Consider the following 20,415-nt stretch of genomic DNA (forward strand, 5'->3'; position numbering starts at 1 on the left):
GCACGACCTGCTGAAGGAGGTCGGGCTGAGCGAGCGGAGGGCGGGGGTGGGGGGGTGGCGCAGGCCCCCCTGCCAGGGGCATGATAGTTCGTCACTGAGGATGGGATGGGAGGAGACTGCCCCCGGGCGGTGGGCAGAGGGAAAGGCCACTTCCTCCCAGCAGCCCTCCAGAGGCAGTCAGGAGGGGACCCCCACAAAGAAGACAGTGACCTTCGACCTCAGCGACACGGACGACTCGAGCACCGACACTTCTGAGTCCTCGCGGGTTCAGTGTGAGTTGGGGGGGCGCAGGCTGGGAGGGGGCAGTGGGGAGGCCTCCAGCCCCGAGTGGCTCTGAGCTCCACCCCCTCCCCCCCGCAGTGTCCCCGCCCCAGCGGTCCCCCCACCACAGATACCAGGCCCTGCACAGCGACCTCCAGCGCGTCAGCAGGCAGCTCAGCGGCATACTGGGTCTGCTGGCCGGCCCGGACCCGCGCGCGCCCCTTCCGCTGCTCACCGCCTCGCCCGCGCAGGCCGGCGCCCCCCGGAGCGCCCCCATGGCCACCTACCCCGCCCCGCTGTCCGCCTCCTCGTCCACGGCCCCCGTGTCCTCCCCGTGGGCCTGGGCCCCGGACCCCCCTCTGGCCTCAGTGACGCAGGCGGTGGATGATTTCCTGGTGGAGAAGTGGCGCAAGTATTTCCCCAGTGAGTCCCCCGCTTCCGGCGGGGAGTGGGGTGGGGGGTCCCCACCGCCAGAGGGCCGGGCGCGGGGGCGGGTCCTGCGAGGAGTCCAGACCGTAGGGCCATGGGCCCCGCAGGCCAGACGTAACCCCGGAGGTGATGGCACTCACCTGGGCCTGGAACAGGTTTGCTGGCACCCCTGGGCTGGAGCACCCCTGCCCTCAGCCCCCTGTCCCCAGCGCCTCTACCCGTGGCGTCCCTGCCCCCAGCGCCCCGACACGCAGCACCCCTACTGCAGAGGGACGGGAAAGGCAGGCGGTTCCCGGCCCACTTGCGGAGAGCCCCAGGGAAGGCGGATCAGAGTTAGGGAAGGTCCTGCCACGGGTCGCCCCCTGCCGAGACTCTGCGCTGGGGGACCCACTCTGCCCTTCCCAGCTCTCTCCCTCTCGCCCCTCTCTCCAGCTGGGGTCCCGTTCTTCAGCTGCGGCCCCACCCCACTGAGCAACAGGCTGGGTTACGTGTCTGCCAGGTAAGCCTGTCGGGCAAGCGGGTGCCCACTGCCCAAGGCTGGAGAAAGTCTGGCTGTGGGGTCCCCGGCGGGCAGGGCTTAGCGGCTCAGCCCCCCCCCCCCCCCCCCCCCCGCCCCAAGCCTGTTTGCTTCCCACACTCCCGGTGTCCCCTGTCCGCAGAACATCAGGAGTGAGGAGGGGTGGGGTGGGGGTGGTCGCAGGAGCCCCTGACTGGTTCCTGCAGTCGGCGGGTGGGAGGGCTCGGGGCAGGGGTCCCGGGGGTGAGCCCATTCCTGCTTGGAGCTGACGCACCCACAGGCAGGGCCAGGGGTGGAGCTCTGCTTAGCGGGAGACCCCAGAAGGAAGCAGCTGGGTGTGCGGATTGAAGACCTGCCCCCTTCCCCCGCCCCCGCAGCGAGCAGCTCCGCCTCCTGCAGCGCCCCCACTCCCAGGTGCCCTCCGGGGTGGGCAGCAGCAACTTTGAGAGCCTGCTGGAGGCTAACCGGAAGTGGCTGCGGAGATACAAGAATGACCCCAAGTCGTATCCTCCTGCGCCCGCCCTGCTCCCTGCAAGGTGGGGGGCACAGGGGGAGGGGGAGGCCCCTGCAGCTGCAGCCGTGCGGGGGGTCCTGGAGGACGGAGGAGGGGGAGGCTCCACTTCCCGTGACCCGCCTTCCTTGACCTGGTGTCCAGGCAGCTCTTCTCCGTGCCCAAGCCCCCGGCCTCCTCGAGCCTCCTGCAGCTGGGCCTGGACCAGCAGAACAGACTGAACGTGCATTATTTCTGAGGCCCGGGGCCCGGCTCTGTCCTCCCGGGCCGGTGGCCACAGGACCCAGCTAGCCTGGGTCTCGGCGCAGACACGGGGTGCCTGCCGGGGGGGAGGGGTGGCGTCAGCCGAGGGGACGCCCCTCCTGAAGATGCCGGGCCCAGGCTCTCCTCACTAATACCTCAGCCTCGCGGGGAGCGAGGCCACGTCCTTTCTTGCCCTGACCCTCCTCCCCCGCCTTCTCTCAGGAGCGGCTCATGTGCAGAGCCCTGCCCGGGGGGTGGGGTACAGCCCCCAGCCCTCCTGGCCCGATTCTCAGGAAGCCACACACCACCCGAAGGGCGGGGTGACTGGCAGGCCCCCCTCTGGCACTCTTTCCCGCCCGCCGGGGTCCCCTCCGCCTGGTGCCACGTGTGTCCACGGCTGTCTCCCTCACCAGAGCCCCCTCCAAAGGGGGTGTGCCAGGGGCTCGAGGGGCCCCAGGGCCGTCGCTATCTGCCCCCTCTCGAAAGGTCTCTTTATTGTCCCGTCTGACACGTGGACCCACCTGCTCTGCCCTGTCCCTCCCATCTCTTGTCCCCGGTCCGGCAAGAGCCGAGCAGCTTTCTCACCCCGGTGCCCGGCGGGCACGGCTCCCACACGGGTCCCAGCCCTCTCGCCGCTGGCTCGGTCCACGGCTCTGCCAGCAGTGCCCACACTGTGCCCTGTTTTCTACAGCCATTAAATCTCTGCAGGTCTGTTTTCTACGAGACTGTGTGTGTGTGTGTGTGTGTGTGTGTGTGTGTGTGTAAGGCGGGGGTATGGACTGTGCCTGCATTTGCATGCATCCACTCCTAGACCAGCTGGAGTGGCTCTGAGCTGGCCAGTGAGGCGGATTTTCCCGAGCGTCGACATTAAGGTGACCCTGACTCCCAGGCTGCAGACAGACACACACGAGCAGTGTCTGCCCACCATAGAGGGGAGGCAGTGTGGGCAAGGCCCTGCGGCCCCCTGTGCCCAGTGACCCTCAGCTGACACCCTGTGTCTGTTATTTGGGAGGTGGTCCCAGCCCCCCTGGTGTCGCCAACGTGTCCTGGTCAAGAACTGCGTGAAGTGGCCGAGTGGGGGTGCTCCCGTGGGTGGGGAGCCCGCCTGCAGCTTTGGGGGAGTGGTAGGGGACCCATTCGCACACCAGAGGGTCCCCGCTCTGCCTTCTGGGGTGTCTTGGCCCCCAGCCTGAGGCCCTGAGCCTACCCCAGGCCATCACCAGGAGCAGAAGCTGGCCTGCCTGCCCCCACCGCACCTTCCTGGGTCACACACACACACACACACACGAGCGGAAGCTGGCCTGCCTGTCCCCACCGCATCTTCCTGGGTCACACACACACACACACACACACACACACACACATGAGCGAAAGCTGGCCTGTCCCTCTATCTCTCGGGGTTTTTTTTTGGGGGGTCCATGCCTGGCAGTGCTTAGGGCTTACCCCTGGCCCTGTGCTCAGGGGATCATATGGGGCACTGGGAATCAGCTCCTATCTGCTGTACTAAAAAAAAAAAATTTTTTTTTTTCCAACCCAACAGTACTCAGGGCTTATAGCTGGCTCTGTACTTAGGCGTCATTCCTGGCAGTACCCAGGGGATCGTAGAGAAGGCTGTACTTTCATCCTGTATCATCCATGCTGTACTGTTTGACCTTCCCCAAACAGTACTTAATTGTATCAAATATCTTTTTCTGCTTTATTTTGATTTTGGGCCACACCTGGCAGTGCCCAGGACTTACTCCCAGCTTTGCACTCAGGGGTCACTGAGTGCAGATAAGGTGCTGGCAAGCACCCGGCCCGCTATACTGTTGCTTCAGCCCCTATCAAATAATTTTTTTCTGACCACAATGATATAAAACTAGAAATCAACAAGTAGTGGAAAATCTACAAATTCATGAAAATGAAACAATATTCTTTTAAATCATCCATGGACCAAAGAGGAAATTAAAGGGGAACTAAAATGTCAAGCACAAAATAGAAGAACAATATACCCAAGGTTGTGGGGTGCAGCAGAAGCATTCCAATGGCAAAGTCCACCATAAAAAACTCCTATGCAGAGACGGAACAATAGCACAGCAGGGAGGGCGTTTGCCTTGCATGAGGCTGACCTGGGTTCGATCCTTGACATCCCATATGGTTCCTTGAGCACCGTCCAGAGTAATTCCTGAGTGCAGAGCCAGGAGTAACTTCTGAGCATCGCCAGGTGTGACCCCCCCAAAAAAAAAGATACTATTTTTTAAAAAAACCCACCATTCTTTGTAAGAAGGTTCCAAAGAAACAACCTGACCCTATGCCTTAAGGAACTGGAAACAGCCAAGTTCAAAGTCAGCAGAGGAAGGAACTAATTTAAGGCAGAATTAATTTTGCTTTAATTAAACTAATTAAAGCAGAACTAATTTAGAGCAGAAATGGAAGAAGAAAGCAGAAGGCAAACCAAACTTAAGAGTTGACTTTTGACTCAAACTCTAACAACATGTTAACAATTCAGGGGCTTACTGGCACCAAGATGAGCTACAACACTTTTCACACACTTTCCTCTAAGGAAACCTCTTTGGATCACTCTTAGCCAATTATTCATAACAAGAAATACAAAATAAATTATTTAGCACCCGCCTTTGGGGCAATCTTGGGTGGTGGTGGTAAAACTCGAAATAAAGATGGTGGGAAGGTGTAATGGTGGGATTGATGTTGAAATATTGAATGTAATCAATTACTGTGAACAACTGTGAAAAAAAAAAAGTTGACTTTTGGGAAAATTCCAAATAGAATTGGATAGAGTAACCAAGGGAAAAAGAGGACCTAAGATCAATGCAATTTTTGCCAGAGTGATAGTACGCTTGCCTTGCTTGCTGCCTACTTGGTTTCAATCCTTGGCATCCCAGATGGTCCCCTGAGAACCTGGAGTGATTCCGGAGTGCTGAGCCAGGAGTAAGGCCTGAGCATTGCCAGGTGTGGCCCCAAACAAACAAACAAAAAATGGGACAGGAGGAAAACACAAACTCTTACAAGGCCGGTTTTTGCCTGATCCCAAACTCAGGAAGTGAGGCTACCAAAAAAGCGAAGAACACACCAGTATCCCTGACGAACATAGAGGCAAGCTTTATTCTTGGTTAAACACTAGTGACCCAAATTTCATGGCACGTCCAAAGGACTGATCACTGAGGTCAGGTGGCACTTACCCTGGCGTGAAGGATGGTTCAACACATGCAAATTTAAATAGGATACGTCACATTAAGAGAAGAAAAGAAAATAGCAAGGAACGTGACTGAGCGGTGGCATGCATGCCTCACGTGCACCAGAACCTGGCCTGATTACGACAAGGAGGAGGAAGATGAGGGTGGGGGGGAAGTGGGGAAGAGAGGGAGGAAGAAGAGGGGAAAAAGGACGAGGGGAGGAGGAGGGAGAGGAGGAAGAGAAGGGGAAAAAGAAGAGGGAGAGGAAAAACTGTAGTTCTGTAGTTGCAGAAAAAACATCTGCAAATCCTACATTCATCCATGGAAAACACTCTGCAAATGATGCAAAGAAGGAACACGGCAGAACTAATAAAGCCCAAATCAAGGCAAGTCCCGCAGCTCACACCATGCCCAGTGGTAAAAGACTAGAAGCATTCCCTCCTCTAAGATCAAGGGAAGACCAGAGTGCTCAGGCTGGAGCGATAGCACAGCGGGGAGGACATTTGCCTTGCACGTAGCCGACCCGAGTTCAATCCCCAGCACCTCATATGGTCCCCCCAACCATTGCCAGGAGTGATTCCTGAGTGCAGAGCTAGGAGTAACCCCTGAGCATTGCTAGGTGTGACCCAAAAAGCAAAACAACAACAAAACACCAAAAACCAAAAAACCCAGAGTGCTCATCCTCGAACACCATGACCCAGCAGAGAACTTAGGCACTCAGGCAACAAGAAGCATCAGGAATCAACAAAGAAGCTATTTGCAGGTGACTTTCCCCCTTCCTGTCTTTTGGCCACACCATGGCCGTGCCCAGGGCTTTCTCCTGGCTCTGTACTCAGGGGTCACTCCTGGTGATGCCTGGGGGACCCTCTGTGGTATTGGGGATTGAACCAATGTCTTCCCTTCTGTCATATCCTCCTGCCCCTGTAGTGACATTTTATTATTATTATTATTTTGCCACACTGTGCTCCAGGCTCACTCCTGGCTCTGTACACAGGGATGACTCCTGCCAGGGCTCGGGGGACCCTATGGAATGCCAGGGATGGAACCTGGGTCCCCGCCCATGAGATTTTATACAGGGAAAGTCCTAAAGATAACAAAACTCCTGCTAAATTAACATACAAAAATCAGCACTTCTCTACAGCAGTGAATTATCATAAAAAGAAATGGGGGGGGGGGTAAAAAAGCTCCCTTTCACAACAGCATTACAAACGATAAAGTGTCAAGTGTCTTCCAGGGTGAGGGGTGGGGTGCAAGCCTGGCAAAGTCTGCAGACCTGTCAAAGGTCTCAGATTCTATCGCTGGTGTCTGCTGAGCACCATGAACTGTGGTTCCAGGGACCCCAAGCAGTACGTAATTTCAAGCATCCAAGCCCCGCATCCAGATACGGAAACTTCTGGATTGCACAGAGGGGCTGGGATCATTGGTGTCACCCTGGCTTTCTCCCCCAGGCACCAGTGAGTATGCCCTGTTAGAAGAAAAATATAATACAACTCTTTGGAGTAATCCTTTTGCTCTTTTTCTCTTTTTGCTCACACCTGGCAGGGCTCAGGGCTGACTCCTGGCTCCGGAGTCAATCAAGAATCACTACTGGCAGGTTTACAGGACCCTCTGGGATGTTGGGGATCAAACTCGGGTTGGCCGTGTGCAAGGCAAATGCCTTCCTTCCTGTACTATGGCTCTGGCCCCTCTCAGGAGTAAACTTAACCAAGAAGGTGAAGGATCCCAATCTGGGACCTACAAGACAGAGAAAAAAGGAAATCAAAGAAGATACTGTATCCCGGGCTCATGGACTGGGATAATATCCGTCTAGTCGCCTCTAAGCCCAATGCGATCTCAGGCAGATGTCAAGGCCTGTTTAATTCTTTGGAAGTAGAAGAAAACAATCTCCGACTTGGAATCAGGAAAGATCCAGTGTAAGGGCGAAACTGACGCCGTTACAGGCGGCAGAAATGAGAAAAATCAGACAGGCCCTCAGGTTCAGTGCCTGGAACTGAAACAGTTTTGGTTTTCAAGAATCAAACAATGTGTAACCAGCCAACCGAATCCACCTGGAAAGTTCCTGGGCCCAGCAAGTGGGCTCAATCAACCACAATGTGCCAGAAAGGTAGAGAAGTACTGTAGCACTGTCTTCCCGTTGTTCATCAATTTTCTCGAGTGGGCACCAGTAATGTCTCCATTGTGAGACTTGTCGTTACTGTTTTTGGCATACTGAATATGCCACGGGTAGCTTGCCAGGCTCTGCCGTGTGGGTGGGATACTCTCAGTAGCTTACTAGACTCTTCGAGGGATGGAGGAATTGAACCCGGGTTGGCCGCGTGCAAGGCAAATGCCCTACCCACTGTACTATTGCTCTGCCCAAAGGTAGAGAATATAACCATAAACTCTTACTGGAAACTATTGTTTAACTGTTGCCTGACCACTGTTACCATAGTGTTTCTTAACTTTGAAACTTTGAAATCTATATAAACTGCTTCCTACTTGGAGTTGGGGTCTCTATCAAGACACCACTCCGTGGGTGAGATAGTTGACCCCAGTTAACTGGAATAAACTCCTTTTGCTCTTGCATTATCTTGCTTGCGCCTCTCTCGGTCAAACTTGTAGTCCTGTTCTTAACACTGGAACAGTCAAAGCGATTTTCTTTTTTTTTTTTTGCTTTTTGGGTCACACCCGGCAATGCACAAGGGTTACTCCTGGCTCTGCACTCAGGAATTACTCCTGGCGGTGCTCAGGGGACCATATGGGATGCTGGGATTTGAACCTGGGTCAGCTGCGTGCAAGGCAAACACCCTACCCGCTGTGCTATCACTCCAGCCCCGAGATTTTCTTTTTCTTTTTTTCTTTTGGCTTTTTTGGGTCACACCCGGCCATGCACAGGGGTTACTCCTGGTTCATGCACTCAGGAATTACTCCTGGTGGTGCTCGGGGGACCATATGGGATGCTGGGAATCGAACCCAGGTCGGCCACATGCAAGACAAATGCCCTACCTGCTGTGCTATCGCTCCAGCCTCTCAAAGCAATTTTCAACAAGAACAACAAAACAGGAGGCCTCGTGGGGCTGGAGCGATAGTACAGCGGGTAGGGCGTTTGCCTTGCACGCGGCCGACCCGGGTTCGATTCCCAGCATCCCATATGGTCCCCCAAGCACCGCCAGGGGTAATTCCTGAGTGCAGAGCCAGGAGTAACCCCTGTACATTGCCAGGTGTGACTCAAAAAGCAAAAACAAAAACAAAAACAAAAAAACAGGAGGCCTCACATAGCCTCAAGTTCTACTCTAAAGCTGAGGACAGTAGATGGCATGAAAGCAGAGCAGCCTGATGGAATCAGGAGTCCAAGAATAAATCCAGCTGGTTGCAGTCACATACTGTTGGACCGGGGCAGACCCAGTCTCCTTCCAAACTGGTGCTGGGACATTTGAACGTGTAAGGGGATGAAGCTATCCCACCTTAGACCACTTATAAAAATGAATCTGATACGGGATAAAGACTTAAACGTAAGGCATCAGATTCCGAGGAAAACATATAGGAAGAGTTTCTTGACATGGATCTGTCAATGATTGGTTGGGGGGTGGGGTGGGTAGGGGGAGATACATGCCTGGGGGTGCTTAGGGGTGACTCCTGCTGGTGCCCAGGGGACAGTGTGTGATGCTGAGGTTGGCTGTGAGCCAGACAGGCACCTTGACCCCTGAGTCTCTCTCTGGCTCCCACAGTGCATTCTATGTTGTGTAGCCTTCAGATCAGAATTAAAATTCCCACAAAACCAATGCCCCAGCTGCACACCCCCAGTAGAAATTCAAGGGCAGGCCAGAGATCTGGGCCTTTGAGCTCAACCCACTCCTCAGGTGAATATGATTTCAAATAAATTGGACCCATAAGTGTTGCTCAGGTTGTTGGCCAGGGCTAAGGGGGGTGGGGCAGTGAGATGGATCCTTCTGGAAGCTTTTCTTCAGGAGGGTCCCTAATATGAATCCTCAGGGATGTTGCTACACTGTAGATGTGTGTGTGTGTGTGTGTGTGTGTGTGTGTGTGTGTGCTGGCAGAGGCCTAAACACATAAAATTCTTTTTTTTTTTTTTTGGATGGGGGTCACACGCAGCGGTGCTTAGGGCTTACTCCTGGCTTGGTCCTCAGGGATCAGTGCTGGCAGGGTTCAAGGGACCATGTGAGTGCAAGAGATGGAACCTGGGTCAGCACCCAGGGCAAGCGCCTTGCTCCAATCCCAGAACCTGTATTTGGTTGTTTTGCGGGGCAGTTGGGGGGAGTCACCCACTTAGCAAGGCTTAGGGGTTACTCTTGGCTCTGCACTCAGGAATTACTCCTGGCAGTGCCAGTGAAAGGGTCCGCTATGTGCAAGGCAAGTGCCTTAACCTGCTGTACTTCCAGCCCCAACAGCACTTGTATTTCTTGGAAAAAGTTTTAATTGAACCACTGTGAGACACACAGTTACAAAGTTGCTCATACAATGTTCCAGCACTATCCCTTCACCAGGGTGTCCCAGCTGAGCGCCTGCATTTCTAACAACTCCTCAGTGAGTGCTCCTGGCACCCCTCCATACATCTGGTCTCCTGAGTGTGTGTCAGCTCTGTCTGTGGTGGACATGGGAGGAGAAAGGAGATGTGAAGGATGAAGGTTCTGGAACCAGAGCTCGGTGCTGACCAGGGCAGGCTGAGTGAGAGGAGCACAGGGGCCGGCGAAGCAGCTTCTGGACCCTTCCGGGAGGCGGGTAACGCTCAGCTCTGGGACAGAGTGAGTCCTGGAGAACGGTTTTACACACCCCCAATTCTATCCCCGGCACCACACGGTCCCCCAAAGCACCCTGGAGAGTAGCCCCTGAGCCCCCCCTGCCCCCCCAGGAACACAGGGAGGTCAAACGGTCTTTGCGGATAAAACTGGGTCCTGCACCGTCTGCCGCATCCCAGCCCGTGTGCTTTGGGATTAAGCTCAGCTGAGCACAATGAAATGGCCTCTTCTAACCTGGCTCTCTCCCCCTCTCGCCCCACCCCTGCAAGCACAGCAGAGATCCCGCTTCCACCCAGCTGGGGGGTTCGGGTTCCAGGAGTGAGACGGTTCCACTGGGCACGTTCTGACGTTTTTAATTGTTAATTGTTAATTTTTTAAAAAAATTGAATCAACCGTGAGATGAAGAGATCCGGACGCTAGTGCTGGAACCTCGCCTCCCTCTCCCAGGCCATGGCAGCGCGGCCCTGGGCACTGCTCTTGGCTCCGCCCCTGGCATGGGGTATAGGACGCCCCCAGTGCATTTTCATGATGGAGAAGCCCGGGGAGGGGGTGACCCCATCCCACTCGAGCCCCTTGTTCTCTCCCCACCCTCGCTGATACGATTCCTGGGTCCAGCAGACGGGCGCTGCAGTTTGGGGTCTCAGCACGTCCGGGACGGAGCTTTGCGCCTGTAGTTTGGCAGGCGACCTGCAGGGGGCACTGGCCCAGGTGTCTGAGATCTCACTATTGTCTCCTAGGGGTGGGGGGCGGGGCCGGGGTCCCCGGGGCAGGTCCTGGGGTGGAGGCAGATTCCCAGTTCCTGCAGACAACTAGGAGCCTTGGTGTGCTTCTTGCCCCTTCTGGAGCTGAGCCCGGCCGCTCCCTCTGTATCCTCCCAGCCTCAGACGTGCCGGCCGCGCCCGTGTGGACCCCGCCGCCCACTCTCCCGGCAGACTCACCGTCCTTCGGATCTCCGGCGTGACTTGGGGCGCTGCCCAGGCGCCCCTCCTTCCCAGCCAGGAGCCGGCTACTGGTCCTGCTCCCTGGCTCAGGGGAGGGGGAGGGGGGCAGCTCCACGCATGGGCACATGCACCCTCCTCCCGCCTGCTAATTGGCGGCCCCCGCTAGGCCAGGCCCCCAGCCTGATTCCCTCCAGCTGGGTCGGCCCCAAGCACACACAGGGCTCTGCCAGCACCCCCGTCCCCCCTGAAGCTGCCTGGCCGGAACAGTCCCCCAACACGGAGCCCCCCCTTCCACTGCAACCCCAGACTGTGCCACCGCCCCTGAAAAGAAAGACTATTTTTTTTTCTTTCTGGGTCGCACCCGGCGATGCACAGGGGTTACTCCTGGCTCTGCACTCAGGAATTTCTCCTGGCGGTGCGCGGGATCATATGGGATGCTGGGAATCGAACCCGGGTTGGACACGTGCAAGGCAAATGCCCTCCCCGCTGTGCTATCGCTCCAGCTCTGAAAGCAGGTACGGCACTTGTCTTGCTGGCCTCAAACTCCATCCCGCCCTGCCAGGAGTCACGCCTGAATTCCGAGTTAGGAGTTAGTTAGCCCCGAGCACAGCCGGGTGCCCACCAACTGCCCCAACAAATAAGAACAAACCTAGCCCCCGCTCACTGGTGGGTTTGGCTTTAGGTCACACCCAGCAGTGCTCAGGGCTTTCCCCTGGCTCTGTGCTCAGAGATCACTCCTGGCAGTGCGTGGCGGATCCCCTATGGGATGTCAGGTTGACTGTGTATAAGGCAAACACTCCACCTGCTGTACTATCACTCCATCCCCTCACCGGTCGGTCTGAAACTAGTAGACACCGCACCTTCAACCCCATCCATTCCAGACTCCCCGAATCCGCCCCTGGCTTGTGTCCTGCAGACAAGGCACAGAGGCGGTCAGTAGCTGGCTCAAAGCCACATAGCACAGGGGGGAGAATAGGACAGGACAATGTCCCTGCACCACTCAACCCATCAATATGCTCCTCATACACCTCGGGTCCTCCCCGGGGCCTTGGGCCAGTGGGAAAGAGGCAGCCGTAGAAACATAGCCTTTATTGCACACGGCACTGGGTCTTTTTTTCATAGAAAAAGGTATTAACACATAAGCATCTGCAAAGTGAAGCAAATCCTGGTTTTCTCGGGACAGTAAAATTGCATGCAGTGTCTCTGAGTTGGAATCTCGGTCTCTGAAAACCACCTAGGATGGGGGTGGCGGGGGAGGGCGGTGGGGGGGGAGGAAGGTGCTGAGTTTTGTGCCTCTGTCTGGGTCAGGCGAGAGAGATGCAGACGCCCTTCCGAACACGGGTGCATCTCTCGACGCCGACTGTGGGGGCGGGGGTCCACGCGGACCGTCCGATTCTTGTGCCCTGGCTTCATGAAGAAGAAAATAGTTTCATTTGTACAAAAGAGTTCTATGTACAGGCGTTCATGACGTTGAGGGGGACGGGGTGGGCGCGGGGTCCTTTCTTGTCTTGTCTGTCGGGTCAAACTGCAGAAACACAGCCCAGAAGTGTCTGCCGGCCTGGGGGAGGAGGGTGGGGGCTTGGGGGGGTGGGCCGCTTCTCGAGGCGCCCCTACACCAGGGTGTAGGATTTCGAGTAGGCCCCGGCCCCCTGCTTCTGCGACCTTCCCACCCCTGACGTGCTCATCTCCAGAAGCGAGTCCCTGGAACCCCCCATTTTGGTGTGGGGACCCCCCGGCCGCGGGGGCTCGGTGCTGGGGGCCGGAGGGGCGGCGCTGGGGGCCGGAGGGGGCTCGGCAGGGGCGGGGCCGGGGGCTGGGGGGGCCGTGCCGGAGGGGGGCGCGGGCATGGCCAGAGTCCTCTGAGGTAAGGTGGCCGTGGAGGCGGCCGCGGGCGCCGCGGCGTGCGGGAGGCCCAGGGGCTTGCTGGCAGTGTCCAGGGTGAGGTGGCGGGCCGGGGGGTGGTAGGGGCGAGGCAGGTTCCGCACGGAGGCCTCCCGGGGAGGCAGCAGGGGGCAGGGCTCACGGGCCTCGCTCTTCCGGAAGAAGGCTTCGGTCTTGGGGTAGAGCGGGAGGTTGCAGTACTCGCCTGGAATTGGAGCAAACGCTTGCATCAGGGGCGGCCTCTCCGGGGGCCCCAGCTTCTGTGTTTTTGTTGTTGTTGTTCTGTTATTGAGATACTCAAGGGTGACTCCTGGCAGTGTTCAGGGGACCAGAGAGGATGCCGGGGATCGAACTGGGGATGGCCACGTGCAAGGTGGGCTCCTTCCCTGCTGTCCGACCGCTCCGGGGCCCGGGCCCCCCCCCCCCCAGGCCTGTGTGCGGCCTCTCAGTCCCAGGTCTGTGAAAGGGGGCGCCTCAGCTGCCCCCCGCTGGCTGGGAAGAGGAGCCCAGGGGGATGTGGGTGATGTCTCACGCTGCTGCCACGGCTGCTCTGTGTGCACTGGCCCTTGCTGCTCCACGTGGCCCAGGGCCGGGCGGCACCAACCGCCCAGAGCTTACCGAACACGGGGACGATTAAGAATTTTCCGTGGCTACTAAGACCTCACTGTTTTTTTTTTTGGATCACACCTGGCGATGCACAGGGGTTACTCCTGGCTTTGCACTCAGGAATTACCCCTGGCGGTGCTCAGGGGACCATATGGGATGCTGGGAATTGAACCCGGGTCGGCTGCGTGCAAGGCAAACGCCCTACCCGCTGTGCTATTGCTCCAGCCCCTAAGACCTCACTTTTTTTTGTTGGGGGTGGGTGGGTGGTCACTTCCGGCAGTGCTTTGGGGTGCATGTGGTGCCAGGAAGGGAACCCTGGCTTCCTGCAGGCAAAGCCCGTGCTCCAGCCCTGACCCGTCAAGGCTTTCCACTCCCCCGGGAGGGGACAGTCCCCTCCAAATGGAGCCTGAGTTTGCCTCGGGGTCCCTTTGGACCCTTCCCGTCTCCTTGGGCCCCTCGTCATTGCTGGAACCCCACCTCCCAGACACTCTGCCCTGGGAGCCCCCTGACACCCACCCTGGTCTAAAGCACCCCCGTGTCTGCTAATAAACAGCCCTGGGGTCGTCCTGGTTGTCCGATACCAACGGGCAGGCTCAGGCTGGGCCCTGGAGCCAGGATGTCTGGCCCCTTGGGCTGCTCCTCTGGAGCATGAAGACCAGTGGCCTTTGGGTCCTCCTCCCGGGCTGGACTTGCTTCCAAGTAAGGGACCGGGAACTGCTTCCAAGAGTCCACTCTGTGTCTGGGGCACGCAAGGTCTTGGGGGACGACAACGTGGAGCCCTTTCTCTCATTTGCCATGTACCGACTAGACGCACACGTGTGGCCGGCCAGTAGGCCTCTGACAGCGGTGAGGGGAGCAGAGCTGAGCCGCCAGCCCCCTGGGATCCCAACCTCCCCAGGGCGCCTGCCGGGACCGGGGACGGGGCTCAGGCCTCCCCCGACCCCCGCCGGGGAGGTGGCGTGCCCACTCACTCTTGTTGGCCCGGTGAGGGATGGGCACAGCCACGTTCTTGCCCCGGTCGGCGTCCTGGGGCTTGGGCGGGGAGGCGGTGAAGCGGCAGATGCCCGGCTCAGAGGGCGTGCTCACGGACGTCATGCTGTCGGCGTTCTCGTTGGTGCCCGTGGTCATCTGGTCCGAGGAGCTGTCGGAGACGAAGCACTCGGTGATCTCGAACTTGGCGTGCTGCAGCTGCTCCTCCAGCTTGGCGTGCTCGTAAGCCCGCGCCAGCTCCTCGTAGGTGGAGGACGCGCTCTCGGTGGACACCATGCTGTTCCGTCCCTTGTCTGCGCGAGCGAGATGGACACGAGCGGGTGGTTAGCGGGGTCGGCCCGGCCCTGCCCCCAGCTAAGAAGGTGCCATTCGCCAACTGCTGTGAGGGTGGGGTGGAAGTGGCTGAGAGCCAGCATTCAGCCCTTTGGGCTTGGGGGCCACACCCAGGGGTTCTTGGGGGGCTCTCCTGGGACCCTGCGGCGCTGAGGAGAGAGGCTGGGTTGCTGCATGCGGGCCAGTGATCAGCGCATCTCTCTGTTCCCCTCTTTCCACCAAGTGCCTGGTGTCAAACCCGGGGCCACATGCATGCAAGACGGGTGCTTTACCACCCCCTGGCCCTGCCGCCTTCATCCTTGGCGCACAGACACTCCCCAGGAAAGCGCAGCCCTTTCCCCAGCAGATGTCACGTGGGCCACGTTTTTGTGGGGGACGGTGGGGAGCAAAATGAGATCCTCGGCCAAGCACAACTCAGGGCGGCCGAGTGTCTGGCGAGGGGGGGACTGGCCCAGGACGCAGGCATGGGCGCCCGGGAGCTGGGCAGAGGGACGCGGCAGGTAGGGACGGTCCCCAGCGAGGGTCACCGCGGGCTCTGGGCTCACCCGTGTCCTGCGAGAGGCTGGCGCTGTAGCTGTCACTCTCAGTGACGGTCACTCCGTGCTGAGAGCCCACCGTGCGCCAGTCAGAGGCGAGGGTGCGGGCGGGGGTGGATGCCTGACACTTGGTGAGCGTCCACTGGCTGGAGTAGCGGTTCCGGGTGCTGTGTGTGGACTTCACGTTCTTCCTGGACACCGGGTCTGCGCAGAGGGAAGCGGAGCTGGTATCCCCCCAGCTGAGGGCCCCCCCCCCGTATGAGCAGTGGGCACTGGCCAGCAAGGGTGGAGGGGGGCTGCCTGGACATGCAGATGGCTGGCCCCCAGGCTGCCGCGTTCTCCCCTCGTGTGACTCCCACAGTGCCGGGAACCCCCACCCCCGCATCTCTAGGTAAGGAAGTGGGGGGCCCAGACAGAGGAGCACAGTCTCCCTTGGACTCCTCCCTGCCGCTGCCTGGGGTCCGTGCCCCCCGCCCCCGGGTCTCGGTACGAACTGGTGCCCGGCCGGATGTCCGACATGTCGATGAGGGGCCCTGAGCTCTGGATGAGGGCCGGGTGGTGCAGCGACACCCCCGTGCAGAAACTCTGCGGGTTGACGGCTTGGCTGAACTCGGCGTCGGTCACGGGGATGGTGGCCTTGTCGTCTCCTGGGGAGAGAAGGGAGTCACGGGAGCCCGTTCCTGGGGGGCGGCCTTCGGGACCCGGATGCTTGTGTGTGTGTGTGTGTGTGTGTGTGTGAGCACTCTGGGGTGTGGGGTGTGTAAGCTGGGGTGTGGGTGTGGGGGTGGGTGCGGGGTAAACTGGGATATGAGTGTGGGTGCGGGAATAGGTGTCGGGTAGACTGGGGGACAGGTGCGGGGTAGACTGGGGGAGGGGTGTGGGTGCGGGGTGAGCTGGGGTGCCGGGCAGGCTGGGCGGGGGTGCCCGCACTCACCCAGCTGCTTGATGCCCTCCTTGTCCTCGATGAGCAGCTGGACCCGGGGGATGTCGATGTGGAGCCGTGGCCCCTGCGGCGGCCCCTTCACGGGGGTGTCGAAGCTCCGGTTGTTCTTGCTGTGTGGGGGAGAGCTGGAGGTGGGTGACCCTCAGCCATGGCGGGTGCACCGCAGAGGCGGGGTGGGGTGACACTTGGGAGCCTGTGCCCTGCAGGGGAGGGAGGGGCAGTGCCGGGGACACTCACCTGATCAGCATTTCTGCCAGACTCTTGGCATCTGCGAAAGAGGAGAGAAGGGGGCCGGGGGTGAGAACGGCTGGGCCAGGGCAGGGGCGGGGGCGGGGGCCTAGTGGGGACTGGGGAGCCAGCAGGGAGAACCCCTGGAACTGGGCTCCGGGGACGCCCCGGGACAGTGAGGTCGAAGGGTCCCAGGGTCCAGAGCAGGGCGCTGGCCTTCCTCGGTGTCTGCGAGGGGGCTCCCAAGCAGGGTTCAGCCCGCCTGGGGGCATCGCAGAGGCTGCATGCCGGGAGCCTGCCAGTGGCCCTACTCGGGGTGGGGGGGGGGCTGCTGAGGCCGCCAGGGCCACCCTGGTGACCGGGATCAAGCCCTGGGTGCTTGTGCATGTTGGACACTTGGACACTCGCTGCTGACTTCTGAGCCTTCCCTGCCCCTCTGGTCACCAGATTTATTGACTGATTTGGTTTGGGGCCACCCCCTGCAAGGCTCAGGGGATACTCATGGCTCTGTGCTCAGGGAGTCCTCCTGAGGTGCTCCAGGGACCATGTGGGGCCCTGGGGATTGAACCTGGGTTGGCTGCGTGCAAGGCAAATGCTGTACGTGCTGTGCGGTCACTCTGGTCTGTTTCCTCGGATTGAAAAATAACTGGGGGGCTGGAGCAATAGCACATCGGGTAGGGCGTTTGCCTTGCACGCAGCCGACCTGGGTTCGATTCCCAGCATCCCATATGGTCCCCTGAGCACCGCCAGGAGTGATTCCTGAGTGCAGAGCCAGGAGTAACCCCTGAGCATTGCCAGGTGTGACCCAAAAAGCAAAAAAAAAAAAAAAAAGAAAAATAACTGGTGGGGGGTTGCACAGCAGCAATGCTCAAGAGTTCCCCCCCCTTTTTTTTTTTTTTTTGCTTTTTGGGTCACACCCATTGATTGCTCAGGGATTACTCTCGGCTCTTTGCTCAGGAATTACTCCTGGGGGGATGCCGGGAGTCGAACCCTGGCTGGATGCAGGCAAGGCAAGCACCTCCTCCTCTAGGGTCACTCCTGGCAGACCATATGTGGTACCGTGGATCAAACCCAGGTTGGCTGTGCGCCAGGCAAATGCCTCCATCCCTGTCCTAGCTCCCAGGCCCCTTTCCCCAGATTTTGTCTCACAGGAAGGCCCGATCCAAAGAGGAGAGGACAGTCCAGTGGGTAGGGCACATTTGTATATGGTTGACCTGGGCTTGATCCCCGGCATCCCAAATGGTCTCTCGAGCCTGCCAGGCGTGATTCCTGAGCACAGAGCTGTGAGTAACCCCCGAGCACCATCGGGTGTGTCCCCCCGCCAAAAAAAATGAGGGTTTCAAGTCTGGTAGCTCACTCTGTGGGACCCCACGGCCGACAGCAGCAGTATCTGCTCATCAGCAGGAAAAGTTCCTGGATTTCAAGCAGCAGCTGAGCCAGCCTAGCACAGGCCCACTGGGAAGCCACCAGGTTCCAGCAGTGGGCGGACGCCGTGGACAGCCAGGGGCATGGAGGCTGCCCGCTGTCTCAGGACACGAGGCCCGCTCGGTCCAGACCAGGTGCCGCATAGCAGAGCTCGGCGCCCTTCCATGATGCCTGCAGGATGCCCAGAAGATGCCCGCAGGATGCCCAAGGATGTCCCTGCACCTCGGAGCCGCTTCAGCCTCTTCTCCTTCCTCTTCTTGCGGACGATGAAGAGCAGGGCCACCCCCAGCGTGGCCAGGATGACCGGGCAGCCGATGGTGAAGAGCTTCTTCACGTCGTCCCCCTCCCCCTGGGCGGACTTGATGGGGGGGATGGTGCCTGGAAGGGGAGGAGGGGCTCAGGGCTCTCACGAGTGGGGGGCCCCGCCTGGAGGTGCTGAAGGGGACACTCAGGGCCCAGGGACTGGCCCACGTGGGTCACGTGAGCCCTTCCCTGGCCCCCTACCCTAGCCCCCACCCTGGTGCCCTCTGACCTCTCTTGCCACTCTGGGTCTCACCCAAACCTTCTTCTCCAGGTGCACGGCCCTGACCCTCTCTCTCCTCTGCGGCCCCCGATCCTGGTCCCCCCACCCCAGGTCTGCCCAGCACAGACGTGCAGCATTCATGACATGCTGGGATGCTTGGGATTTTCCTGGGGTAGTGGGGAGGAGCCAGGGGTCCCCACACAGAGATGGAGCCCCCAGCACCCTGCGTTCCCGCCCCCTCCCCCGGAGCCCCCATCCAAGTCAGCAGCCGCTGGGGACTCTGCCTGCCCTGCCCCGGCCCTTCTTGTGTCAAGGCCTCACCCACGTTTGTGCCACTGCCTCTGGCCACTGACTCCACCTCCCTCCCCACACAAGGAGGGTCTCCCACAGGGCCCTTGAACTTGGGTCTCCAAGAGCGGAGCCTTTACTCGGTACTCACGCACTCATAGCCACTCACGCACTCGGTACCCCTGACACACATCCGGCCATGGCTGCACACACGTGTTCACCTGTGTGCCCACATGCACGCACGCCTGTGTGTGAGGGGTCCCATGACAGACACTGGGCAGCGTGCCTCAAGTCTCCCGCTGCCCGCCCGCGCCCCCACGGCCCCCGCCTTCCGGCCACTGGAGGGACCCGCACCAGGAGGCTGAGGGTCCCACTTCTCATCCCTGCCCAGCACGAGGCTCCATGCAGGGGAGGACACAGCAGACTGGGGTGGGCAGGCCCTGACCCCTCCATGGGGAGGGCCGCGCGGGGACGGGGCAGCTGCGGGAACTTTCCGTATCCCTGGACCCAGAGCTCCCCTCCTGCCCACGGGCGCGTCTTAGCAGGGGTCCTCGGACCCCAGGCCTCCACCCCCACCTGTCACTGCTGCCCCCTGCCCCGCACCTGGGCCCCAGATTACCGTCCGCTCGCCACGGCCCTGCTCTGTGCCTGTCCCTCGCCCCCCACCCCGGGGTGCCCGCCTGCGCCCACTCACTGCCGTCGTAGTCCAGCGTGGCGAACTGCGCCGTCTCGTTGCCGCAGCCCGCGCTGTTGCAGGCGCGCATGCGCAGCTCGTACCACGTGGCCTCGCGCAGCTCGGTGAGGAAGACCTCGGCCGAGCTGTTGGCGCGCAGCCCCTGCCAGGCCCAGGCGCCCTTGGGCCGGAACTCGAGCGTGATGGCCGTGATGGGGCAGCCGCCGTTGTTCCAGCCCTGCAGGTTGAGGCGCGCGTGCGTGGAGTTGATGTGCGTGAAGAGGTGCTGGTCCTTGCTGAAAGAGGGCTCTGGGGGGGGAGAGGGGGGCTGATGGGGGGGCTCGGGCTGGGGCGGGGGGAGGGGGACGCGGGATGGAGGGGGACGAGGGCTGGGTTTGGTCCCCGGCGCCACCGGGCCTGGAGGGCGCAGTCCAGCGTGGCCCCGGCCCCCCCTCCGCCCCCGGAGTCCCCCAAGCAAAAGGGGGACGAGACGGGGGTCCCACGTGCCACCCGCGGGGGCCCCGGCGCCAGGTGCCGTGGCTCACCCCGCCCGTGGGTCTTGGCCTCGATGATCTCGCTGATGCGGCCCGAGCCCACGCTGTTCTTGGCGGCCAGCTTGACCTTGTACCACGTGCCGCACTGCAGCCCGTCCAGCTTGAAGGCGCGCTCGCCCGAGCTGATGAACACGTCCTTCCACTCCTCGCTGTTGTCCACGGAGTACTGCAGCACGAAGCCTGCGGGCGGCGCCCCCCGCGCTCAGGGCTGGGAGGCCCAGGGTGGGGCCCCGCCGGGGGGGGGGGGTCCCGCCTAGGCCCCGGCACCCTCCCCACCACCGCTCAGGGTCTCAGTGCACCAGGCCCAGACTTGCTTCCCACGAGACTCCCCGGTGCCCTCGCAGGCTCCCCTGCGCCCCCCGGTAGCACATGTGCTGGACGCTCGGCTGGGACCCAGGTCCTGGGTGGTTCTCACGGCGCACCAGCGTGGTGGGGGGCTTCAGACCGTACCCCAGGCCCCCCACCCCCCAGTCCTGGGCGTGACGGGTCCCCGGGTCCCCACGCCCGCCCCGCTCACCACGGATGGAGCTGCCGCCGTTGTCCCCTGGGATCCAGGTCAGGGTGATGGACGAGGCGGAGGTCTTGGAGACCGTGAGGCGGGGCTGGTCAGGGGGCACTGGGAGG

General features: G+C 60.2%; 2 protein-coding genes across 6 annotated transcripts in view; one reads left to right on the top strand and one right to left on the bottom strand.

The window, feature by feature from the left end:
* Window positions 1-2,681, top strand: part of CEP164 (centrosomal protein 164) — a 39,034-nt gene extending 36,353 nt beyond the window's left edge. For 4 of the 5 annotated variants that reach the window (XM_055133697.1, XM_055133699.1, XM_055133700.1 and 1 more), the window contains 5 exons: window positions 161-272; window positions 361-684; window positions 1,123-1,189; window positions 1,585-1,710; window positions 1,863-2,681. In XM_055133697.1, the coding sequence (XP_054989672.1) occupies window positions 161-272; window positions 361-684; window positions 1,123-1,189; window positions 1,585-1,710; window positions 1,863-1,956 (723 nt within the window). In that variant the 3' untranslated portion in view covers window positions 1,957-2,681. The remainder of the gene's footprint in view (window positions 1-160; window positions 273-360; window positions 685-1,122; window positions 1,190-1,584; window positions 1,711-1,862) is intronic. The other variant, XM_055133698.1, reaches the window with a different exon arrangement.
* Window positions 2,682-11,885: 9,204 nt separating this feature from the next.
* Window positions 11,886-20,415, bottom strand: part of DSCAML1 (DS cell adhesion molecule like 1) — a 227,405-nt gene continuing 218,875 nt past the window's right edge. The window contains exons 24-33 of the mRNA XM_055130810.1: window positions 20,309-20,407; window positions 19,783-19,971; window positions 19,259-19,546; window positions 17,976-18,131; window positions 16,338-16,368; window positions 16,092-16,210; window positions 15,652-15,804; window positions 15,167-15,361; window positions 14,270-14,581; window positions 11,886-12,897 (exon numbers count right to left, since the gene is read on the bottom strand). Coding sequence (XP_054986785.1) covers window positions 12,422-12,897; window positions 14,270-14,581; window positions 15,167-15,361; window positions 15,652-15,804; window positions 16,092-16,210; window positions 16,338-16,368; window positions 17,976-18,131; window positions 19,259-19,546; window positions 19,783-19,971; window positions 20,309-20,407 — 2,018 coding nt within the window. The 3' untranslated portion in view covers window positions 11,886-12,421. The remainder of the gene's footprint in view (window positions 12,898-14,269; window positions 14,582-15,166; window positions 15,362-15,651; window positions 15,805-16,091; window positions 16,211-16,337; window positions 16,369-17,975; window positions 18,132-19,258; window positions 19,547-19,782; window positions 19,972-20,308; window positions 20,408-20,415) is intronic.

Source organism: Sorex araneus, chromosome 3 (genome assembly GCF_027595985.1).
Source record: "Sorex araneus isolate mSorAra2 chromosome 3, mSorAra2.pri, whole genome shotgun sequence".
NCBI classification, from domain to species: domain Eukaryota; kingdom Metazoa; phylum Chordata; class Mammalia; order Eulipotyphla; family Soricidae; genus Sorex; species Sorex araneus.